Source organism: Salvelinus fontinalis, unplaced genomic scaffold (assembly GCF_029448725.1).
Source record: "Salvelinus fontinalis isolate EN_2023a unplaced genomic scaffold, ASM2944872v1 scaffold_1194, whole genome shotgun sequence".
NCBI classification, from domain to species: Eukaryota; Metazoa; Chordata; class Actinopteri; order Salmoniformes; family Salmonidae; genus Salvelinus; species Salvelinus fontinalis.
This window is the reverse complement of record NW_026601403.1, coordinates 143-25663: the sequence shown is the minus strand read 5'-3', so window position 1 is coordinate 25663 and position 25521 is coordinate 143. Positions and strand designations below refer to the sequence as shown.

Genomic DNA, 25521 nt, shown 5'->3' with positions numbered 1-25521 from the left:
ACCCCCACTCTAGAAGGCACTGGTGTAATTTTCTTGTGACCACATTCTAAACGTCTGGTTTGGATGAGTGAAGGACAGTGACGAGGCGATGACGACAGACACACACAGTGGGCAGCCCACAAAGACACCGAGGTCAAGGGGTATTGATAACGCCAGACGGCCTTGTTCCACAGAGGGTCTTGTTTGTGTGAAAGAACGTCTCTTTAGGAAAGAACACAACTGCTATGAGTGAGTCAGTCTGTTAGCAGGAAGTGGACTGACGGCCTGTACTACTCCTGAAACACTGCATCTGGCAGATTTCCACTACATCTAGTTGATTTCTGACTGGCTGACAATGTTGAGTTACTACTGTACAACAGTCTGAACAGCCTCCCCACTGGGGACTCTACTGTCTACTAGGTGTCATATTGATGTTTACACACTATCGTGTGTCAGCTGAACATTCCTCCTACTGTACATGTTAACCACACAGCAACAATTCATGTCAAGCATCTAGTTTATACAATTGACTTTGTATACAAATTTGAGTGGAACGATTCAAATCGATTGATTACAATTACTTTCTTTTTCTTTTGTTGCCGATTCACCTTCAAGCTAGGAAACTCGAGCCTTGTCAAAGCTTCAAAAGAACGTCACATATATTGGACCGCTTAAAACTGTTCTTCTCCCTTCTCGTATATTTTTTAACTAGAGGTTCTACTCACAAAGGACACACCAAACAAACAAAACAACAGTCTTTAAAAAAAAATTGAACTTTTTTCTTCAAAAGTCTCAGTGTAAAATGTTTCCTGTAGTTGGGGAGCCGGGTGAAATCAGGGCAATGTGAAATGCAAGGAGCGGTGTCCGTTAGCAAAATTAAAAATGGCCACCAGATGTCAATGCCTACTCCAAGGCCCAGTTCACGACATCATGACGTCGGCTAAGGCCGAACGCTGACCTCAACTTCCCTTCAGTCCTGGCCGGTGTCACCCCCCCTTTAAAAATACATGGATCTTTAAACGGGTACAAATAAATAGAAATTAAAAACAATTTCAGTTGTTTTTGAGGAGCCTCTTTCAGGAATGCTTGCTTTCGAGACGTGTGCGTGACAATGGTGGCCCGTCGGAGGACAGTGGAGCAGGTTCAACTCAGTAGAGAGAGAGAGCGAGAGAGAGCGAGAGCGAGAGAGCGAGAGAGGGTTGAGGCAGAGCTACTGGGTGCTCTTGTAGTTCGTTCACTTCCAGACTGTTTCTCCTCCTTAGCCTGGACAAACCCCCCATGAGTCATGTCTCTCTCTCTCCATCTGTCTCTCTCCATATGTCTCTCTCGCTGTCAGTCTGTCGGCTGCTACTTGAACAGGAAGTTGATGAAGACCTGAAGGAGGATGAGGAGGATGATGATGGCGTAGTCGCGCTGCTGCAGGAATCCGCCCTCTGCTGCCGTCTGGCCCGCTGCAGTTCGGGAGCGCAGCACACCGATGCTCCTGGAGACACACACACACACACACACACACACACACACACACACACACACACACACACACACACACACACACACACACACACACACACACACACACACACACACACACACACACACACACACACACACACACACACACAGACACAGAGTCAGTGAGGGCTCAGTCACAGGAATTATATGCACAACCACAAACTCACAATGCATAAGTTGGGAACAATTGAAATTCTCACTCACTCAAAGACCACACGCACACGCACACACGCACACACACACACACTCAATGTCTCATGTTTGAAGGACCCTCACTTGTAAATGTTCTCCTGTGTCTTCTTTATAGAATCAATGGCACTTTGAAGTTCACTAAGGTCTGGGCCCTTTTTCCTTAACCGGCTACTGTGCTTGCTGTTGTGTCCTGAAATAAACAAACAGCAACAATCAGCTGTAACAGAGAGTCAATAACAAATGTTCAAGGAAATGTCCAGTGAAAATGTCACTTTTAAAAGTACATTTCATGTTAACTTATACCCAAATAATCTTGATGACTCGTCCTATAGTCGTAGTTGAGGCCAAATAATACATTGGAGGAAAAAAATGTGAGGGGTGTATGAGTGTGAGGAGTGTATGAGTGTATGTGTGTATTTGGGATGGGGTGTATGAGTGTATATATGTGGGGGGGTGTATGAGTGTGTATGTGTGTGTGGGGGGTGTATGAGTGTGTATGTGTGGGGGGGTGTATGAGTGTATGTGTGTATGTGGGGGGGGGTGTATGAGTGTGTATGTGTGGGGGGGTGTATGAGTGTATGTGTGTATGTGGGGGGAGGGGTGTATGAGTGTGTGTGTGTGGGGGGGTGTATGAGTGTATATATGTGGGGGGGTGTATGAGTGTGTATGTGTGTGTGTGGGGGGTGTATGAGTGTGTATGTGTGGGGGGGTGTATGAGTGTATGTGTGTATGTGGGGGGGGGGTGTATGAGTGTGTGTGTGGGGGGGTGTATGAGTGTATGTGTGTATGTGGGGGGGGGTGTATGAGTGTGTATGTGTGGGGGGGTGTATGAGTGTATGTGTGTATGTGGGGGGAGGGGTGTATGAGTGTGTGTGTGTGGGGGGGTGTATGAGTGTATATATGTGGGGGGGTGTATGAGTGTGTATGTGTGTGTGTGGGGGGTGTATGAGTGTGTATGTGTGGGGGGGTGTATGAGTGTATGTGTGTATGTGGGGGGGGGGTGTATGAGTGTGTGTGTGGGGGGGTGTATGAGTGTATGTGTGTATGTGGGGGGGGTGTATGAGTGTGTGTGTGGGGGGGGGTGTATGAGTGTATGTGTGTATGTGGGGGGGGGGGGTGTATGAGTGTGTGTGTGTGTGTGGGGGGTGTATGAGTGTGTATGTGTGGGGGGGTGTATGAGTGTGTGTGTGGGGGGGGTGTATGAGTGTGTATGTGTGTGTGGGGGGTGTATGAGTGTATATATGTGGGGGGGTGTATGAGTGTGTATGTGTGTGTGGGGGGTGTATGAGTGTGTATGTGTGGGGGGGTGTATGAGTGTGTGTGTGGGGGGGGTGTATGAGTGCATATATGTGGGGGGGTGTATGAGTGTGTGTGTGCGGGGGGGTGTATGAGTGTATATAAGTGGGGGGGTGTATGAGTGTGTGTGTGTGGGGGGGGGGGGGTGTATGAGTGTATATATGTGGGGGGGTGTATGAGTGTGTGTGTGTGGGGGGGGGTGTATGAGTGTATATAAGTGGGGGGGTGTATGAGTGTGTGTGCGTGGGGGGGTGTATGAGTGTATATAAGTGGGGGGGTGTATGAGTGTGTGTGTGTGGGGGGGTGTATGAGTGTGTGTGTGTGGGGGGGTGTATGAGTGTATATATGTGGGGGGGTGTATGAGTGTGTATGTGGGGGGGGGTGTATGAGTGTGTGTGTGTGGGGGTGTGGGGGGGTGTATGAGTGTGTATGTGTGGCGGGGTGTATGAGTGTGTGTGCGGGGGTGTATGAGTGTGTATGTGTGTGTGGGGGGTGTATGAGTGTGTATGTGTGGCGGGGTGTATGAGTGTGTGTGTGTGGGGGGGTGTATGAGTGTATGTGTGTATGTGGGGGGGGGTGTATGAGTGTATGTGTGTATGGGTGTGGGGGGGTGTATGAGTGTATGTGTGTATGTGGGGGGGGTGTATGAGTGTATGTGTGTATGGGTGTGGGGGGGTGTATGAGTGTATGTGTGTATGTGGGGGGGGTGTATGAGTGTATGTGTGTATGGGTGTGGGGGGGTGTATGAGTGTATGTGTGTATGGGTGTGGGGGGGTGTATGAGTGTGTATGTGTGGCGGGGTGTATGAGTGTGTGTGCGGGGGTGTATGAGTGTGTATGTGTGTGTGGGGGGTGTATGAGTGTGTATGTGTGGCGGGGTGTATGAGTGTGTATGTGTATGTGTGTGTGGGGGGGTGGTGTATGAGTGTATATGTGTGTGTGTGAGGGGTGTATGAGTGTGTATGTGTGTGTGTGAGGGGTGGATGAGTGTGTGTGCGGGGGTGTAGGAGTGTGTATGTGTGTGTGGGGGGTGTATGAGTGTGTATGTGTGTGTGGGGGGTGTATGAGTGTGTGCGGGGGTGTATGAGTGTGTATGAGGGGGGCATTGGGATTGTATGTATATTAATGTGAGTGGTATTGTAACATTGTTAGTATGTGTGTGTGGGACGTACGCTCGCTGCCGGAGGAGTCCTGGCGGTCAGGTTCTGGGGAGGAGCAGCCACTCTCAGGTTTCTTGGGCTTGTCACTGTGCTTGTGCTTTCTTTTGGGCCCTGTCACCTACACACACCAAGGACACACACATCAACATAGAGCCACACACACCAGACACCAAATCAACACACACACTACAGAGAAGACGACAAAACCAAAGATACCTACACAAAAACACTCACGCACCGCACACACACGCTTGTACACCTACGAACGAACACACAGAAACTACGTAAATAGCTGCACTTAGGAACAAAACATAGACGCAAACACGCGCACCCATGCACACACACGCACCCATGCGCGCACACACACACACACACACACACTTGCATCACATGCTAATCAGTAGTAAAGCTGTATGAGGCATGCGAGCGTGCCGATCGGCCACATTCAGTGAAACTCCAAAAACAATCCACAACACAGTCAGTTGCAACTAAAATTAAACTAACCAACCAAATGAACTAACCAACCAAGCACCTATTAAAGCAATTAGAGACATCAACAAGCAGCCTTCTTAAAAACGACAGCAGAAGATACAGAATCATCTAAATGACAACAACCAACATGGCGGTAGGTGGTGGGGAAACAGTCAAAACAAAATGGCTGTACGACAGCGCGGCCCACGGAACAGAAGCAGCCACAGGCGATGGTTGTGAATGGAGCTGGAGAAGACTTTTAGAGCAAGCTGCAGTGGTGGCTGGTGACAAACTGAAGTGGAGGAGGAGGTGTAAAAACAAAAATCAAGAAGTAGAAAAACAACTCAGGGAGCGCTGTTCGTTGGCCAACCTACCTGGCACTTGCAATTGCCATCCCTCCTGGGGCCCTGGTTACTGAGACTAATTACACTGGCAGAACGTACCATTGGGGTGCGATGCCGCACTTTAGTCTGGATCCAGCCGTCTTTCTCAAACTGAATCATATCATTCAGCGGATCCCACGGACGGGTGCTGCGGACACACACAACACACACACACACACACACACACACACACACACACACACACACACACACACACACACACACACACACACACACACACACACACACACACACACACACACACACACACACACACACACACACACACACACACACACACACACACAATTACATAAACAGATATTACAGTCTGTTGGTATTGACTACCACAGGTAATGTTATGCCAACATGTTGTTGTAATACCAGGTCCATCCATTAGGTGTCACAATCCTCCTGTTAATCAGCTCTGGGGTCAGTTCAGATGCAGAGACTTGACATACATTACATACACGGTTTTGATGCTACCTCTTGGTCATCATAGAAATGGAAGCGCTGGCAAACTAATATAGTCTAACATCTCTATAAATGTTAAATATAACCTCAAGTTTTTCCTGGTTCTCTCTGGCTCTACCAAATGGCACCCTATTCCCTATATAGTGCACTACTTTCGACCAGAGTCCTATGGGGAATAGAGTGTGTGAATTGGAGATAAGGAACTCACTCGGCATATCTGTAATGCCACTCTCCGGTGACGGGGTCCTGTTCAAAGAGCCCGGGCGCCCAGTCCTCACACTTGGCCTTGCGCTCGCGGGTTGACTTCCTCTGAGCCTCCTCCAGGATAAACTTCTCATTGGTGGCCTCTGTCTGGTCCTTGTTGTTGATGGCCCTTGTTACATGCTGCCATAACCTGGGAGGACGGAGAGAGAGAGAGAGAGAGAGAGAGTTACAGAGTTACAGACAGCAGGGAGCTGATGAGAAGCTTCTTTTAGATACAAAACAAATCCAGTTCAATTGTAACTCAGAAGTGAAAATTGCTCTTTTCCTATTTTATTTCCGGTCTGGACTTTCTTCTTCATACCTTGCATTTCAAGTGACTTTCTGTGATGAGTTGAAAAGGAAATGACGAGCACGAATAAAGAGCCAACGAGGGGAAGGAATGAGATGATGAGGGGAGAGAGTAGGAATAAAGAGCCAATGAGGGGAAGGAATGAGATGATGAGGGGAGAGAGGAGGAATAAAGAGCCAACGAGGGGAAGGAATGAGATGATGAGGGGAGAGAGCAGGAATAAAGAGCCAACGAGGGGAAGGAATGAGATGATGAGGGGAGAGAGGAGGAATAAAGAGCCAACGAGGGGAAGGAATGAGATGATGAGGGGAGAGAGCAGGAATAAAGAGCCAACGAGGGGAAGGAATGAGATGATGAGGGGAGAGAGGAGGAATAAAGAGCCAACGAGGGGAAGGAATGAGATGATGAGGGGAGAGAGGAGGAATAAAGAGCCAACGAGGGGAAGGAATGAGATGATGAGGGGAGAGAGGAGGAATAAAGAGCCAACGAGGGGAAGGAATGAGATGATGAGGGGAGAGAGGAGGAATAAAGAGCCAACGAGGGGAAGGAATGAGATGATGAGGGGAGAGAGGAGGAATAAAGAACTAATGAGGGGAAGGAATGAGATGAGGGGAGAGAGGAGGAATAAAGAGCCAACGAGGGGAAGGAATGAGATGATGAGGGGAGAGAGCAGGAATAAAGAGCCAACGAGGGGAAGTAATGAGATGATGAGGGGAGAGAGCAGGAATAAAGAGCCAACGAGGGGAAGGAATGAGATGATGAGGGGAGAGAGGAGGAATAAAGAGCCAATGAGGGGAAGGAATGAGATGAGGGGAGAGAGGAGGAATAAAGAGCCAACGAGGGGAAGGAATGAGATGATGAGGGGAGAGAGGAGGAATAAAGAGCCAACGAGGGGAAGGAATGAGATGATGAGGGGAGAGAGGAGGAATAAAGAGCCAACGAGGGGAAGGAATGAGATGATGAGGGGAGAGAGCAGGAATAAAGAGCCAACGAGGGGAAGGAATGAGATGATGAGGGGAGAGAGGAGGAATAAAGAGCCAACGAGGGGAAGGAATGAGATGATGAGGGGAGAGAGCAGGAATAAAGAGCCAACGAGGGGAAGGAATGAGATGATGAGGGGAGAGAGGAGGAATAAAGAGCCAACGAGGGGAAGGAATGAGATGATGAGGGGAGAGAGCAGGAATAAAGAGCCAACGAGGGGAAGGAATGAGATGATGAGGGGAGAGAGGAGGAATAAAGAGCCAACGAGGGGAAGGAATGAGATGATGAGGGGAGAGAGGAGGAATAAAGAGGAGGAGTGAAAGACAAGAGTCTGTCTCTTCATACCTCTCAGACTCATAGTCTCCCTGGTCCTCAGGAGGCACGGTGCAGCGTGTTAGCCTGCTCTGACGCAGCTCTGCCGTGGGGTTCCAAAACGTATCCACCACCCCGGTCTTCTTATCGTTGATGAAGATTTCACTGTCCTGGAGGAGACAGACACACAGGGAGACCCAGTTAACACAGACAGGCAGACATGTTATTCCCCAGAACCCTGTGACACTAATGGCATAGAGCTGGCCGGAGTAATTACCCAGAAAGCCAGGGGAAGGTGTGAGATAGAATGACTGAGATGATAGTTATGTAGAGGAGTGGTCGGTTCTAACATTGACCCATTATCTATCTGTCTGTCTGTCTGCCTGCCTGTCTGCCTGTCTGCCTGTCGGATCTGTATGTCGGTCTGCCTGTCGGTTGTGTATGTCGGTTGTGTATGTCGGTCTGTGTCTGTCGGTCTGTGTCTGTCGGTCTGTGTCTGTCGGTCTGTGTCTGTCGGTCTGTGTCTGTCGGTCTGTGTCTGTCGGTCTGTGTCTGTCGGTCTGTGTCTGTCTGTCGGTCTGTGTCTGTCGGTCTGTGTCTGTCGGTCTGTGTCTGTCGGTCTGTGTCTGTCGGTCTGTGTCTGTCGGTCTGTGTCTGTCGGCCTGTCTGTCTGTCTGCCTGTCTGCCTGCCTGCCTGTCTGCCTGTCTGTCTGTCTGTCTGTCTGAGGCCCAGCTTGGAGAGAACACAGTAAAAGCCAGCTGGATCCAGCAGAAACTCCCAAAAAACGAAATATACTGATGATGATATACTGTGTATGCAGCCTGTCACCATGACAAACTAACAGATATTATGATATGCTGTGTACGCAGCCTGTCACCATGACAAACTAACAGATATTATGATATACTGTGTATGCAGCCTGTCACCATGACAAACTAACAGATATTACGATATACTGTGTACGCAGCCTGTCACCATGACAAACTAACAGATATTATGATATACTGTGTACGCAGCCTGTCACCATGACAAACTAGCAGATATTATGATATACTGTGTATGCAGCCTGTCACCATGACAAACTAACAGATATTATGATATACTGTGTACGCAGCCTGTCACCATGACAAACTAGCAGATATTATGATATACTGTGTACGCAGCCTGTCACCATGACAAACTAACAGATATTATGATATACTGTGTACGCAGCCTGTCACCATGACAAACTAGCAGATATTATGATATACTGTGTACGCAGCCTGTCACACTGACAAACTAACAGATATTATGATATACTGTGTACGCAGCCTGTCACCATGACAAACTAACAGATATTATGATATACTGTGTACGCAGCCTGTCACCATGACAAACTAGCAGATATTATGATATACTGTGTACGCAGCCTGTCACCATGACAAACTAACAGATATTATGATATACTGTGTACGCAGCCTGTCACCATGACAAACTAACAGATATTATGATATACTGTGTACGCAGCCTGTCACCATGACAAACTAACAGATATTATGATATACTGTGTACGCAGCCTGTCACCATGACAAACTAACAGATATTATGATATACTGTGTACGCAGCCTGTCACCATGACAAACTAACAGATATTATGATATACTGTGTACGCAGCCTGTCACCATGACAAACTAACAGATATTATGATATACTGTGTACGCAGCCTGTCACCATGACAAACTAACAGATATTATGATATACTGTGTACGCAGCCTGTCACCATGACAAACTAACAGATATTATGATATACTGTGTACGCAGCCTGTCACCATGACAAACTAACAGATATTATGATATACTGTGTACGCAGCCTGTCACCATGACAAACTAACAGATATTATGATATACTGTGTACGCAGCCTGTCACACTGACAAACTAACAGATATTATGATATACTGTGTACGCAGCCTGTCACCATGACAAACTAACAGATATTATGATATACTGTGTACGCAGCCTGTCACCATGACAAACTAACAGGTATTATGATATACTGTGTACGCAGCCTGTCACCATGACAAACTAACAGTCTCAGCACGTATTCAACAGTGTCTCTGGCCTTTCGTGCAGAAAACAACCCATTTTACATTTAATTGGTGATTTAAATCTACATATAGTTTGGATGCATTAAGCAGGTAGGTGAAAGTGCATGTTTGGTGGCCTCCATTAAAACTTCGTCAAGGTCAGGTCTCCTGACATAATTAAAGTCAGTTTGACCTTTGGGGTGGAAAATAACTTTCCATACTTCGAACCTTTAAAAAATAATTATACATCCTCTTTCCATGCATGTGGTAGTTAAAGAGAAGTGTAGGGTCGTGTTCATTAGGGCACCAACGTTTTGCAACGGAAAAATGAAAATAAGCATTTCTAGTCCCAAACGGTTTGTCACTTTTCCTTCTGTTAAATACATAATGAACTTACCCAGTGTCCCTCCAGCGTAGCCAGCACCTCCTTCCCCAGCTTGATCTTTCCAGAGACCTGGTTTACACTGTCATTGTTACCCAAGAAGGGCTGAAAAGAGAGGGGGAGGGTGACGCTTTATGTTACAGCCCTGTTCAACCTGGTTCTTACCTGGTATTTACATGGCATCAAAGTGGAGACATGGTAACCATGTTACATGGCACCAATGGATCATTTCTGGTAATGACCTCATAGAATCCAACAGTCTTGGTAACTACCTGGTACCAAATGAGACATATTGATGCTTGTATCTCAAAAGAAACAACTGTGTAGATAGCTACTAATCTAACTATACTATTACTCTAGGTAACTACCACTTCAACAAGTACTATCTAAGTATTACCTGGTAAGTAGACGGCTGTAAAATAAAGTGTTCCAGAAAGGAGTATTCATCACATTGGTATTGGTGTTTTATAGTTCAAGATGCAGCACAGGGGTAGTCAGACAACCCTCCTCCCGGCTAGGTACTGGCTATGCAGGCTTTTGTTCCAACCCCACTTTAAAACACCTGATTCAGCTAATCAAGGTCCTGTTGAGCAGCTAATTAGTAGAATCAGTTGTGCTCCACTGGGGCTGGAGCAAAAGCCTGCAGGTGGGCCCTGTAGCTCTCCAAGATGAGGGTTGCCCCCCCCCCCCATCTAAAGCTTGATTAGAGTTTCAAGCACTAAAACTGCCTAATGCAGAGTTTAAAGAGTAAAAGCTAAATGATTGTAGCTAAAGAACAAGTTATTTCCTCCTACCTTGAGTTTGAACTCGAGCTGGGCACTGTATCCTGTCTTCTCACAGGCAATAGTGATCTGGCCAGCCAGCTCCAGAGTCATGGTGCCATACAAGATGCCTGAGAGAGGGAGGACAGTTAGTATACACTACAGTAGAGATGGTGCCCTACAGAGGGAGGACAGTTACTATACACTACAGTAGAAATGGTGCCCTACAGAGGGAGGACAGTTACTATACACTACAGTAGAGATGGTACCCTACAGAAGGAGAATAGTTACTATACACTACAGTAGAGATGGTACCCTACAGAGGGAGGATAGTTAGTATACACTACAGTAGAGATGGTACCCTACAGAGGGAGGACAGTTACTATACACTACAGTAGAGATGGTGCCCTACAGAGGGAGGATAGTTACTATACACTACAGTAGAGATGGTACCCTACAGAGAGAGGATAGTTAGTATACACAACAGTAGAGATGGTACCCTACAGAGAGAGGATAGTTAGTATACACTACAGTAGAGATGGTACCCTACAGAGAGAGGATAGTTAGTATACACTACAGTAGAGATGGTACCCTACAGAGAGAGGATAGTTACTATACACTACAGTAGAGATGGTACCCTACAGACGGAGGATAGTTAGTATACACTACAGTAGAGATGGTGCCCTACAGAGGGAGGATAGTTAGTATACACTACAGTAGAGATGGTACCCTACAGACGGAGGATAGTTAGTATACACTACAGTAGAGATGGTACCCTACAGAGGGAGGATAGTTAGTATACACTACAGTAGAGATGGTGCCCTACAGAGAGAGGATAGTTAGTATACACTACAGTAGAGATGGTACCCTACAGAGGGAGGATAGTTAGTATACACGACAGTAGAGATGGTGCCATACAGAGGGAGGATAGTTAGTATACACTACAGTAGAGATGGTGCCCTACAGAGGGAGGATAGTTAGTATACACTACAGTAGAGATGGTACCCTACAGACGGAGGATAGTTAGTATACACTACAGTAGAGATGGTACCCTACAGAGGGAGGATAGTTAGTATACACTACAGTAGAGATGGTACCCTACAGACGGAGGATAGTTAGTATACACTACAGTAGAGATGGTGCCCTACAGAGGGAGGATAGTTAGTATACACTACAGTAGAGATGGTGCCCTACAGAGGGAGGATAGTTAGTATACACTACAGTAGAGATGGTACCCTACAGAGGGAGGATAGTTAGTATACACTACAGTAGAGATGGTACCCTACAGAGGGAGGATAGTTAGTATACACTACAGTAGAAATGGCACCCTACAGAGGGAGGATAGTTAGTATACACTACAGTAGAGATGGCGCCCTACAGAGGGAGGATAGTTAGTATACACTACAGTAGAGATGGTGCCCTACAGAGGGAGGATAGTTAGTATACACTACAGTAGAGATGGTGCCCTACAGAGGGAGGATAGTTAGTATACACTACAGTAGAGATGGTACCCTACAGAGGGAGGATAGTTAGTATACACTACAGTAGAGATGGTGCCCTACAGAGGGAGGACAGTTACTATACACTACAGTAGAGATGGTGCCCTACAGAGGGAGGATAGTTAGTATACACTACAGTAGAGATGGTAGCCTACAGAGGGAGGATAGTTACTATACACTACAGTAGAGATGGTGCCCTAGAGGGAGGATAGTTACTATACACTACAGTAGAGATGGTACCCTACAGAGGGAGGATAGTTAGTATACACTACAGTAGAGATGGTACCCTACAGAGGGAGGATAGTTAGTATACACTACAGTAGAGATGGTACCCTACAGAAGGAGGATAGTTAGTATACACTACATTAGAGATGGTACCCTACAGAGGGAGGATAGTTAGTATACACTACAGTAGAGATGGTGCCCTACAGAGGGAGGACAGTTAGTATACACTACAGTAGAGATGGTCCCCTACAGAGGGAGGATAGTTACTATACACTACAGTAGAGATGGTACCCTACAGAGGGAGGATAGTTAGTATACACAAAATTAGAAATGGTGCCCTACAGAGGGAGGATAGTTAGTATACACTACAGTAGAAATGGTGCCCTACAGAGGGAGGATAGTTAGTATACACTACAGTAGAGATGCTGCCCTACAGAGGGAGGATAGTTAGTATACACTACAGTAGAGATGGTGCCCTACAGAGGGAGGATAGTTAGTATACACTACAGTAGAGATGGTACACTACAGAGTAAGTGGTTTATTCCATTTAAATTAATTCCATTCAGGAAGTAAACTGACACTCTGATTCCAATGTTCCCCGTTCCTTTCATATTGACTGAAGTGAAATGGTATTGACCCCAACCCTGGTAGTGTTGAATCAGGACTGATTCTGTTAGTAGTGAAGTATATTTCCATACTACAGACTTTCCAGTCAGTCTGTACGACTAGAGACGTCATGTTGAATCTACTTCCCATGTAGAAGAAAGAGACGTGTTGCTTCAGGGTTGGGCTCAAGACAGTCAATTCAGGAAGTGATTTGAATTTAAAATTCAAAATGTTTAATACTTTTGACATAAACAGCTTCTCCTTTTCAGATGATTAAGAAGTCATTAAAAATAGATGGACTCCTTTTAATTATTGAATTGTAATTTCAGTTTACTTCCTGAATTGACTGACTTCAATTTGAAATGAGCCCAACCCTGGTAAGCTTGCAAAGAAGATTAGGTGGGTATATATAATTCTGCTTTCACAGTGAGACTCCAGCCAGTAAAAGAGGTCAGACCTTTGCAGTGGGCGTAGGGCATGTTCATGACGTAGTCTTCTCCTCTGTTGAGAAAGGTGAGCCGAGCCTCTCCGTCCAATATGGCCGACAGGGAGTTTCCTGCAAAGAGACACATCGTCATGACAACACCCAGGAAAGGGTGTTAACACAGATAAAACATTTGTTGGGTGCGCCTTTAATTATTATTATAATATTTATTTCCCAGCAGAAATGTGTTACCAAATGTTCACTTTCCAACGATAATGAGACAGGCCCGACGTATCTATCTATACGCATTTGCTGTTTGGAAGGTGTGTGTGTGTGTGTGTGTGTGTACATGAGATTGTACATGAGTGTGTGTTGTACCGTAGAACTTGGACTTGGCCAGGATGCTTCCGCTGAGACAGAAGCCGTCCTTCCTGTTACTGACGTAGAACGCTGACACTGGAGGATGATGGGACACCTGACAGGGAGAGAAGGTGATTGGTCAAAGGTCAGGAGGACAGGTTCTGGAAGCTAGCCCTGATCATAGCCAGTCTACCAGAAGATGTCATGTTGAAGAGTCTAGACCTTCTGAAAACCTATCACATTCCTTCTTTCATCCATCCACCAACCCGTCCATCCATCCATCCACCAAATCGTCCATCCATCCATCCACCAACCCGTCAAGCCATCCATCCATCCACCAACCCGTCCCTCCATCCATCCATCCATCCACCAACCCGTCCCTCCATCCATCCACCAGCCCATCAAACCATCCATCCATCCACCAACCCATCCATTCACCAACCCGTTGATCCCTCCATCCATTTATCCATCCACCAACCCGTATATCCATCCATCCATCCACCAACCCATCCATTCACCAACCCATCCATCCATCCACCAACCCGTCGATCCATCCACCAACCCGTTGATCCCTCCATCCATTTATCCATCCACCAACCCGTATATCCATCTATCCATCCACCAACCAATCCATCCACTAACCCGTCAAACCATCCATCCACCAACCCGTCAAACCATCCATCCACCAACCCGTCAAACCATCCATCCACCAACTCATCCATCCATCCACCAACCCATCAAACCATCCATCCATCCACCAACCCATCCATTCACCAACCCATCCATCCATCCACCAACCCGTTGATCCCTCCATCCATTTATCCATCCACCAACCCGTATATCCATCTATCCATCCACCAACCAATCCATCCACTAACCCGTCAAACCATCCATCCACCAACCCGTCCATCCATCCATCCACCAACCCATCAAACCATCCATCCATCCACCAACCCATCCATTCACCAACCCATCCATCCATCCACCAACCCGTCGATCCATCCACCAACCCGTTGATCCCTCCATCCATTTATCCATCCACCAACCCGTATATCCATCTATCCATCCACCAACCAATCCATCCACTAACCCGTCAAACCATCCATCCACCAACCCGTCAAACCATCCATCCACCAACCCATCAATCCATCCATCCACCAACTCATCCCTCCACCAACCCGTCAATCTATCCATCCACCAAGCCGTCCATCCATCCACCAACCCGTCAATCCATCCATCCACCAACCCGTCCATCCATCCACCAACCCGTCAATCCATCCATCCACCAACTCATCCGTCAATCCATCCATCCACCAACCCGTCAACCCGTCCATCCATCCATCCACCAACCCGTCGATCCATCCATCCACTCCCCCACACATCCAGCATTTACATACTAACTACACGATGAATCAATTGCTCAAATGTCAGATTAAAAATCCCAATCAGACAACCGCATATTAGGGAGCAGTCTCCCCTCCAGGCTAGGGAGCAGTCTCCCCTCCAGGCTAGGGAGCAGTCTCCCCTCCTGGCTAGGGAGCAGTCTCCCCTCCTGGCTAGGGAGCAGTCTCCCCTCCTGGCTAGGGAGCAGTCTCCCCTCCTGGCTAGGGAGCAGTCTCCCCTCCTGGCTGTGTTACCTGTTCAGAGATGTAGAATGTCTTGCTGTTGGTCTTGCTATGGAGCCACATACAGCGGTAGGTCTCACCGATGATGGGGTTATATGGCTTCTTCAGTCCCTGGTTTTCAGGAGGAGGAAAAACGGAGCTTTAGATACGTCCGCTGAATGGTAGAGATACCGAGGGACATCTTGTCACATCCAGAACAGAGTCATGTTCATTAGGCACCTAACAGAAGAAATGGACTGAAATAGAGGGACTACCAGGACCTATCCAGTAAGAAACACTTACTTTTCTTTTTTGAAAAATGTTTTCCACTGTTTTCCTAATGAACATGACCCTGCTGAAACAGTGATTTTAAGTGAATGTTCTAATCACCTGTGGCTTTTTGTAGAATCCAGAGATATACCACTTCACTACTTTCTTCATCCTGCTGTAGGCATTCTCCTCTACAGCTGCCCTGGAAATGATCAACAACAAATCACAATGAGGACCTAAATCAAGTTAAAGATACATCTTTGAATATTTGTCTGTATCTTTGGCAGGTCTGACTGTACTGTCCTATTATATAAGACCTTTGATTGGTCAGCTTGGTAGTACTGTCCTACTATATACAATATTTGATTGGTCAGCTTGGTAGTACTGTCCTATTACATAAGACATTTGATTGGTCAGCTTGGTAGTACCGTCCTACTATATAAGACCTTTGATTGGTCAGCTTGGTAGTACTGTCCTATTATATAAGACCTTTGATTGGTCAGCTTGGTAGTACTGTCCTATTATATAAGACCTTTGATTGGTCAGCTTGGTAGTACTGTCCTATTATATAAGACCTTTGATTGGTCAGCTTGGTAGTACTGTCCTATTATATAAGACATTTGATTGGTCAGCTTGGTAGTACTGTCCTACTATATAAGACATTTGATTGGTCATCTTGGCAGTACCGTCCTACTATATAAGACCTTTGATTGGTCAGCTCGGCAGTACTGTCCTACTATATAAGATCTTGGATTAGAGTACTGTCCTACTATATGATCTTTGATTGGTCAGCTTGGTAGTACTGTCCCAGCAGGCAATACTAGTTAAAATGTCATCATCACAACCAGGTCTAGTTGTTAACTGGTTGGAGAAGTACTCAGTCAGAACAATAGTAGTAAACACTGAAATAGTGGTACACTTCATAACGGAGGCTTCATAAGCGTACTACTTGGTGTAGGGTGAAGTTGCCCAAGACACTGATCTTGGATCAGTTCTGCATTTTCCACACTCATGGTTAAGGTTAGGATTGCGGGAGGGGAAGCGGATCCTAGATCTATACCTAGGGAAACCTTCACCCATAAGCCAGTGTAGTAGTACTGACTCAAAAGGAAGTCAGCATGGTAGTAGTACTGACTCAGAGAGGAAGTCAGCATGGTAGTAGGACTTACTCAGAGAGGAAGTCAGCATGGTAGTAGGACTGACTCAGAGAGGAAGTCAGCATGGTAGTAGGACTGACTCAGAGAGGAAGTCAGCATGGTAGTAGGACTGACTCAGAGAGGAAGTCAGCATGGTAGTAGGACTTACTCAGAGAGGAAGTCAGCATGGTAGTAGGACTTACTCAGAGAGGAAGTCAGCATGGTAGTAGGACTTACTCAGAGAGGAAGTCAGCATGGTAGTAGGACTGACTCAGAGAGGAAGTCAGCATGGTAGTAGGACTTACTCAGAGAGGAAGTCAGCATGGTAGTAGTACTGACTCAGAGAGGAAGTCAGCATGGTAGTAGGACTTACTCAGAGAGGAAGTCAGCATGGTAGTAGGACTGACTCAGAGAGGAAGTCAGCATGGTAGTGGTACGTACTCAGAGAGGAAGTCAGCATGGTAGTAGTACTTACTCAGAGAGGAAGTCAGCATGGTAGTAGTATTTACTCAGAGAGGAAGTCAGCATGGTAGTAGTACTTACTCAGAGAGGAAGTCAGCATGGTAGTAGTACTTACTCAGAGAGGAAGTCAGCATGGTAGTAGTATTTACTCAGAGAGGAAGTCAGCATGGTAGTAGTACTGACTCAGAGAGGAGGTCAGCATGGTAGTAGTATTTACTCAGAGAGGAAGTCAGCATGGTAGTAGTACTTCCTCAGAGAGGAAGTCAGCATGGTAGTAGTATTTACTCAGAGAGGAAGTCAGCATGGTAGTAGTACTTACTCAGAGAGGAAGTCAGCATGGTAGTAGTATTTACTCAGAGAGGAAGTCAGCATGGTAGTAGTATTTACTCAGAGAGGAGGTCAGCATGGTAGTAGGACTGACTCAGAGAGGAGGTCAGCATGGTAGTAGTACTTACTCAGAGAGGAGGTCAGCATGGTAGTAGTATTTACTCAGAGAGGAGGTCAGCATGGTAGTAGTATTTACTCAGAGAGGAAGTCAGCATGGTAGTAGTATTTACTCAGAGAGGAAGTCAGCATGGTAGTAGTATTTACTCAGAGAGGAAGTCAGCATGGTAGTAGTACTGACTCAGAGAGGAGGTCAGCATGGTAGTAGTACTTACTCAGAGAGGAGGTCAGCATGGTAGTAGTATTTACTCAGAGAGGAAGTCAGCATGGTAGTAGTATTTACTCAGAGAGGAAGTCAGCATGGTAGTAGTATTTACTCAGAGAGGAAGTCAGCATGGTAGTAGTATTTACTCAGAGAGGAAGTCAGCATGGTAGTAGTACTTCCTCAGAGAGGAAGTCAGCATGGTAGTAGTATTTACTCAGAGAGGAAGTCAGCATGGTAGTAGTATTTACTCAGAGAGGAAGTCAGCATGGTAGTAGGACTGACTCAGAGAGGAAGTCAGCATGGTAGTAGGACTTACTCAGAGAGGAAGTCAGCATGGTAGTAGGACTTACTCAGAGAGGAAGTCAGCATGGTAGTAGGACTTACTCAGAGAGGAAGTCAGCATGGTAGTAGGACTGACTCAGAGAGGAAGTCAGCATGGTAGTAGGACTGACTCAGAGAGGAAGTCAGCATGGTAGTAGTACTGACTCAGAGAGGAAGTCAGCATGGTAGTAGTACTTCCTCAGAGAGGAAGTCAGCATGGTAGTAGGACTGACTCAGAGAGGAGGTCAGCATGGTAGTAGTACTGACTCAAAGAGGAAGTCAGCATGGTAGTAGTACTTCCTCAGAGAGGAAGTCAGCATGGTAGTAGTATTTACTCAGAGAGGAAGTCAGCATGGTAGTAGTATTTACTCAGAGAGGAAGTCAGCATGGTAGTAGTATTTACTCAGAGAGGAAGTCAGCATGGTAGTAGTATTTACTCAAAGAGGAAGTCAGCATGGTAGTAGTATTTACTCAAAGAGGAAGTCAGCATGGTAGTGGTACTTACTCAGAGAGGAAGTCAGCATGGTAGTAGTACTTCCTCAGAGAGGAAGTCAGCATGGTAGTAGTATTTACTCAGAGAGGAAGTCAGCATGGTAGTAGTATTTACTCAGAGAGGAAGTCAGCATGGTAGTAGTATTTACTCAGAGAGGAAGTCAGCATGGTAGTAGTACTGACTCAGAGAGGAAGTCAGCATGGTAGTAGGACTGACTCAGAGAGGAAGTCAGCATGGTAGTAGTACTTACTCAGAGAGGAAGTCAGCATGGTAGTAGTACTTACTCAGAGAGGAAGTCAGCATGGTAGTAGTACTGACTCAGAGAGGAAGTCAGCATGGTAGTAGGACTGACTCAGAGAGGAAGTCAGCATGGTAGTAGGACTGACTCAGAGAGGAAGTCAGCATGGTAGTGGTACTTACTCAGAGAGGAAGTCAGCATGGTAGTAGTACTTACTCAGAGAGGAAGTCAGCATGGTAGTAGGACTGACTCAGAGAGGAAGTCAGCATGGTAGTAGTACTTCCTCAGAGAGGAAGTCAGCATGGTAGTAGTACTTACTCAGAGAGGAAGTCAGCATGGTAGTAGTACTTACTCAGAGAGGAAGTCAGCATGGTAGTGGTACTTACTCAGAGAGGAAGTCAGCATGGTAGTAGTACTTACTCAGAGAGGAAGTCAGCATGGTAGTAGGACTGACTCAGAGAGGAAGTCAGCATGGTAGTGGTACTTACTCAGAGAGGAAGTCAGCATGGTAGTAGTACTTACTCAGAGAGGAAGTCAGCATGGTAGTAGTACTTACTCAGAGAGGAAGTCAGCATGGTAGTAGTACTTACTCAGAGAGGAAGTCAGCATGGTAGTAGTAGTCGGACAGCTTGTCCAGGAAGGAGCGTGGCTCCAGGATGAAGGTGGGCAGGACCACTTTAGACAGGTCCATCCCAGGCCTGACCTGCTTCAGCAGCGTCCAGATCAGAGACTTATTCTCCTCCGACACCGTCTCTGTCTGGGACGCCTCACCAGCCTGGGACACACATATAAAGGTTTGGTGATTTACCGTACACACCACACACACTTTCATATTGCAATGAATTCTGGGGTTAGTCCCGACCGGGTGTTGAAGCCGCTTCAGCAACTGTCAAGCCAACATCGCAGCTGTTGCTCCAAGAGATCCAAACCTCCTGATGAGGTTGCTAGGTGATGGGCTATGTAAGGTCACAGTATTCACATAGGGTTGGAGTATATACCTATATGATACAAGCACATTATGGAGTTGCTTCAACGTGATATTATTCAGTATGAACATCTCTCCGGTCTGAAAAACTTCCTCAGTTATCAATCAGTTCATTATTCACATCTTTGGTCTTCCCATTTTAGCATCTGCTGGCTGTTTAATTCGAGCCATCGAAAATGACAATTCTAATTCACCACAGAACAGCTGGGAGGGATTTCACGCAGGCAGGCATACAAGCGCAAACACCCCCCCTTCAAATATAATTTCTTCATGCCCTGCCTGTGGCACTTGGCTAAGGCTATATTAACAGTGCTGAAGATGACATAATCATGAACAAAAAAACCTCTAAAGACTTGTTGACAAGTCGATCCCTAATGGAGTACGGTCTTGTCACATGTAACATTCTACATACTGCAGCGGAACTGTGGCAGAAGAGATGGACGTCCTGATTTCTTGTCTATTGCAATTTAGGTTCCAACGTGTCAGAATAAAATACATTAGACAATGGGACATAAGACAGAGACAATGGGACATAAGACAGAGACAATGGGACATGAGACAGAGACAATGGGACATAAGACAGAGACAATGGGACAGAGACAATGGGACAGAGACAGAGACAATGGGACATAAGACAGAGACAATGGGACAGAGACAGAGACAATGGGACATAGGACAGAGACAATGAGACATAAGACAGAGACAATGGGACATAAGACAGAGACAATGGGACATAAGACAGAGACAATGGGACATAAGACAGAGACAATGGGACAGAGACAGAGACAATGGGACATAAGACAGAGACAATGGGACAGAGACAGAGACAATGGGACATAAGACCGAGACAATGGGACATAAGACCGAGACAATGTGACATAAGACAGAGACAATGGGACATAAGACCGAGACAATGGGACATAAGACAGAGACAATGGGACAGAGACAGAGACAATGGGACATAAGACCGAGACAATGGGACATGAGACAGAGACAATGGCACATAAGACAGAGACAATGGGACAGAGACAGAGACAATGGGACATAAGACCGAGACAATGGGACATGAGACAGAGACAATGGCACATAAGACAGAGACAATGGGACAGAGACAGAGACAATGGGACATAAGACAGAGACAATGGGACATAAGACAGAGACAATGGGACATAAGACAGAGACAATGGGACATGAGACAGAGACAATGGGACAGAGACAATGGGACATAAGACAGAGACAATGGGACATGAGACAGAGACAATGGGACATGAGACCGAGACAATGGGACATGAGACAGAGACAATGGGACAGAGACAATGTGACATAAGACAGAGACAATGGGACATAAGACAGAGACAATGGGACATAAGATAGAGACAATGGGACATGAGACAGAGACAATGGGACATAAGACAGAGACAATGGGACAGAGACAGAGACATAAGACAGAGACAATGGGACAGAGACAATGTGACATAAGACAGAGACAATGGGACATAAGACAGAGACAATGGGACAGAGACAATGGGACAGAGACAATGGGACATAAGACAGAGGGTTAGAGAGAGAGATCACAGACAGGTTGATTTAAGGGCTGTCTGAGGCTTCACTCTGATGACTGCTGCTCACACACACCACTCTGATGACTGCTGCTCACACACACCACTCTGATGACTGCTGCTCACACACACCACTCTGATGACTGCTGCTCACACAAACCACTCTGATGACTGCTGCTCACACACACCACTCTGATGACTGCTGCTCACACACACCACTGATGACTGCTGCTCACACACACCACTCTGATGACTGCTGCTCACACACACCACTCTGGTGACTGCTGCTCACACACACCACTCTGGTGACTGCTGCTCACACACACCACTCTAATGACTGCTGCTCACACACACCACTCTAATGACTGCTGCTCACACACACCACTCTGATGACTGCTGCTCACACACACCACTCTGATGACTGCTGCTCACACACACCACTCTGATGACTGCTGCTCACACACACCACTCTGATGACTGCTGCTCACACACACCACTCTGATGACTGCTGCTCACACACACCACTCTGGTGACTGCTGCTCACACACACCACTCTGATGACTGCTGCTCACACATACCACTCTGATGACTGCTGCTCACACACACCACTCGGGTGACTGCTGCTCACACACACCACTCTGATGACTGCTGCTCACACACACCACTCGGATGACTGCTGCTCACACACACCACTCTGATGACTGCTGCTCACACACACCACTCGGATGACTGCTGCTCACACACACCACTCTGATGACTGCTGCTCACACACACCACTCTGATGACTGCTGCTCACACACACCACTCGGGTGACTGCTGCTCACACACACCACTCTGATGACTGCTGCTCACACACACCACTCGGATGACTGCTGCTCACACACACCACTCTGATGACTGCTGCTCACACACACCACTCTGATGACTGCTGCTCACACACACCACTCTGATGACTGCTGCTCACACACACCACTCGGATGACTGCTGCTCACACACACCACTCGGATGACTGCTGCTCACACACACCACTCTGATGACTGCTGCTCACACACACCACTCGGATGACTGCTGCTCACACACACCACTCTGATGACTGCTGCTCACACACACCACTCTGATGACTGCTGCTCACACACACCACTCTGATGACTGCTGCTCACACACACCACTCTGATGGATGCCTCGACTCTTGCTCCTTTCACTTCTCTTTCAACCAGTGTGGCGGCAGCTAGCCTAGCGGTTAAGACTGTTGCGCCAGTAACTGAAAGGTGTCTGGTTCGAATCCTCAAGCTGGCAAGGTGGAAAAATCTGCCGTTCTGCCCTTGAGCAAGGCAGTTAAACCCCAACAACAACTGCTCCCCGGGCTCCGATGATGTCGATTAAGGCAGCCCCCGCACCTCTCTGATTCAGATGGGTCGGGTTAAATTCATTCAGTTCCCAGTATCATCTCATTTTAAACCAAGGTTTATCAAGTGTTCCCACTGTGTTCAAAGAAATGCCACTTGTTTTCTCTTAAGTATATTCTCTGAGGCCTTGAATCTTAAAAAAATAACAAATCAAGCTAATTCTCTTCAATGTTACAGAGTCAAACTTTCCCTGGGGGAAAATTCTCACATCGCTTGTCCAATCAGATGTATTTATACAGAGTAAGCTGGGCTCAGTCCCCCTGACCAATAAGAGCCAGCGGTACTGACTACGCTCATCATCATTCCTCACCTCTCCCAGCTCCTCGTGGGACTGTTCCAGGTACGGAGTCTCCCGCAGGGCCTCGTTGGGGTCAAGGTCAATGTAGGAGTCATCCTGACGTTCTGACGTGTCACTGTCACTCTCCTCGCTCTTCCCCAGACCCTCCACGTCTGACTCCTCATGGTCCTGCTCCCCCTCCCGGTCCGACTTGTCTGAGTACAGGTCAGGGTCCTTGAACTGGTCACCGTCGTTGAACCTAGCGGGAATAACAAGGAGGATGGATTCAAAGGAGAGTTCACACGAAACCCTTATTTTGTAAAACACAATCATCACAGTTTTTGCTCTGCACAGCTGCTGACATGCAAAACAAATTGGCATTGTACTAACAGTGGACTAATGAACAAAATACTAAAAGATAACTTGCTATTACCACTACCAATAGCACAGTGCATTAATACAGAGCTCCTCATGCCTTACTGCATAAAAGTATTTTTGAGCAATCCCTGCAGAGTTGACAAAAGTACAGAAATTCTCCACAGTAGCCAAATCCCCCAGTACAACACAGATCCTTTGAAAGTTCAAAGCCTCAAGAAGACAGTGCTCTCCTCTCGAAACGGACAACACATGCAATCTTTACAAACTACAATCAACTCCGATGCGTTCACAGATAACAGATAGAACCAGTCAGACAACCAGTCGTCTCAGGGGAAATGTAACCTCACAAAGCACATGGAAATAGACCACAAGAGCTGAAACAGACTGCAGACGAGGGAAGAAGACAGATCTGCTGCTCCACTTAGAGATACAGAGAGATTGTCTCGGGCCAGGCTTGTAACAGCTCCACATTCAAATATACAACTAATCATGGTCATCAGTCTGAACTGAGTCACGGGTGTTGCTGCAGAGGCTGGAACCAGAGCTTGCACACCCAGTAGCTCTCCAGAGGACTTTTCATACTACTGAGCTGAACCGAGCAGTACCACGCTGGCCTGGTTACTGATCCAACACACTACTGAGCTGAACCGAGCAGTACCACGCTGGCCTGGTTACTGATCCAACACACTACTGAGCTGAACCGAGCAGTACCACGCTGGCCTGGTTACTGATCCAACACACTACTGAGCTGAGCCGAGCAGTACCACGCTGGCCTGGTTACTGATCCAACACACTACTGAGCTGAGCCGAGCAGTACCACGCTGGCCTGGTTACTGATCCAACACACTACTGAGCTGAGCCGAGCAGTACCACGCTGGCCTGGTTACTGATCCAACACACTACTGAGCTGAACCGAGCAGTACCACGCTGGCCTGGTTACTGATCCAACACACTACTGAGCTGAACCGAGCAGTACCACGCTGGCCTGGTTACACATCCAACACACTACTGAGCTGAACCGAGCAGTACCACGCTGGCCTGGTTACTGATCCAACACACTACTGAGCTGAACCGAGCAGTACCACGCTGGCCTGGTTACACATCCAACACACTACTGAGCTGAACCGAGCAGTACCACGCTGGCCTGGTTACTGATCCAACATAGTTGAACCCTGCTGAGGAGGACAGTATTAAAACATCTGAGCCGGCTCAGTTTGACGAGGGTTGGCAGAATAGAGTTGTAGAACCGTGGCTGGGCTAGAGCCGAGAGACCGTACTGTAGGCTGGGCTAGAGCAGAGAGACCGTACTGTAGGCTGGGCTAGAGCGGAGAGACCGTACTGTAGGCTGGGCTAGAGCAGAGAGACCGTACTGTAGGCTGGGCTAGAGCAGAGAGACCGTACTGTAGGCTGGGCTAGAGCAGAGAGACCGTACTGTAGGCTGGGCTAGAGCAGAGAGACCGTACTGTAGGCTGGGCTAGAGCAGAGAGACCGTACTGTAGGCTGGGCTAGAGCAGAGAGACCGTACTGTAGGCTGGGCTAGAGCGGAGAGACCGTACTGTAGGCTGGGCTAGAGCAGAGAGACCGTACTGTAGGCTGGGCTAGAGCAGAGAGATCCTACTGTAGGCTGGGCTAGAGCAGAGAGACCGTACTGTAGGCTGGGCTAGAGCAGAGAGACCGTACTGTAGGCTGGGCTAGAGCAGAGAGACCGTACTGTAGGCTGGGCTAGAGCAGAGAGATCCTACTGTAGGCTGGGCTAGAGCAGAGAGACCGTACTGTAGGCTGGGCTAGAGCGGAGAGACCGTACTGTAGGCTGGGCTAGAGCGGAGAGACCGTACTGTAGGCTGGGCTAGAGCGGAGAGATCCTACTGTAGGCTGGGCTAGAGCAGAGAGACCGTACTGTAGGCTGGGCTAGAGCAGAGAGACCGTACTGTAGGCTGGGCTAGAGCAGAGAGACCGTACTGTAGGCTGGGCTAGAGCAGAGAGACCGTACTGTAGGCTGGGCTAGAGCAGAGAGACCGTACTGTAGGCTGGGCTAGAGCAGAGAGACCGTACTGTAGGCTGGGCTAGAGCGGAGAGACCGTACTGTAGGCTGGGCTAGAGCAGAGAGAC

General features: G+C 47.3%; 1 protein-coding gene across 4 annotated transcripts; it reads right to left on the bottom strand.

The window, feature by feature from the left end:
• Positions 1 to 564: 564 nt before the first annotated feature.
• LOC129848806 (oxysterol-binding protein-related protein 8-like) lies at positions 565 to 23293 on the bottom strand (the record flags this gene model as incomplete). Of its 4 annotated transcripts, none has more annotated exon segments than XM_055915898.1 (15): positions 565 to 1462; positions 1768 to 1873; positions 4151 to 4256; positions 4359 to 4397; positions 4984 to 5140; positions 5675 to 5860; positions 7346 to 7482; positions 9775 to 9864; positions 10554 to 10651; positions 13308 to 13406; positions 13653 to 13749; positions 15272 to 15370; positions 15629 to 15710; positions 19398 to 19582; positions 23068 to 23293. In XM_055915898.1, coding segments are annotated over 15 exon segments (1843 nt in total), but the record flags the coding sequence as incomplete, so codon positions are not given.
• Between the last annotated feature and the right edge of the window lie 2228 nt (positions 23294 to 25521).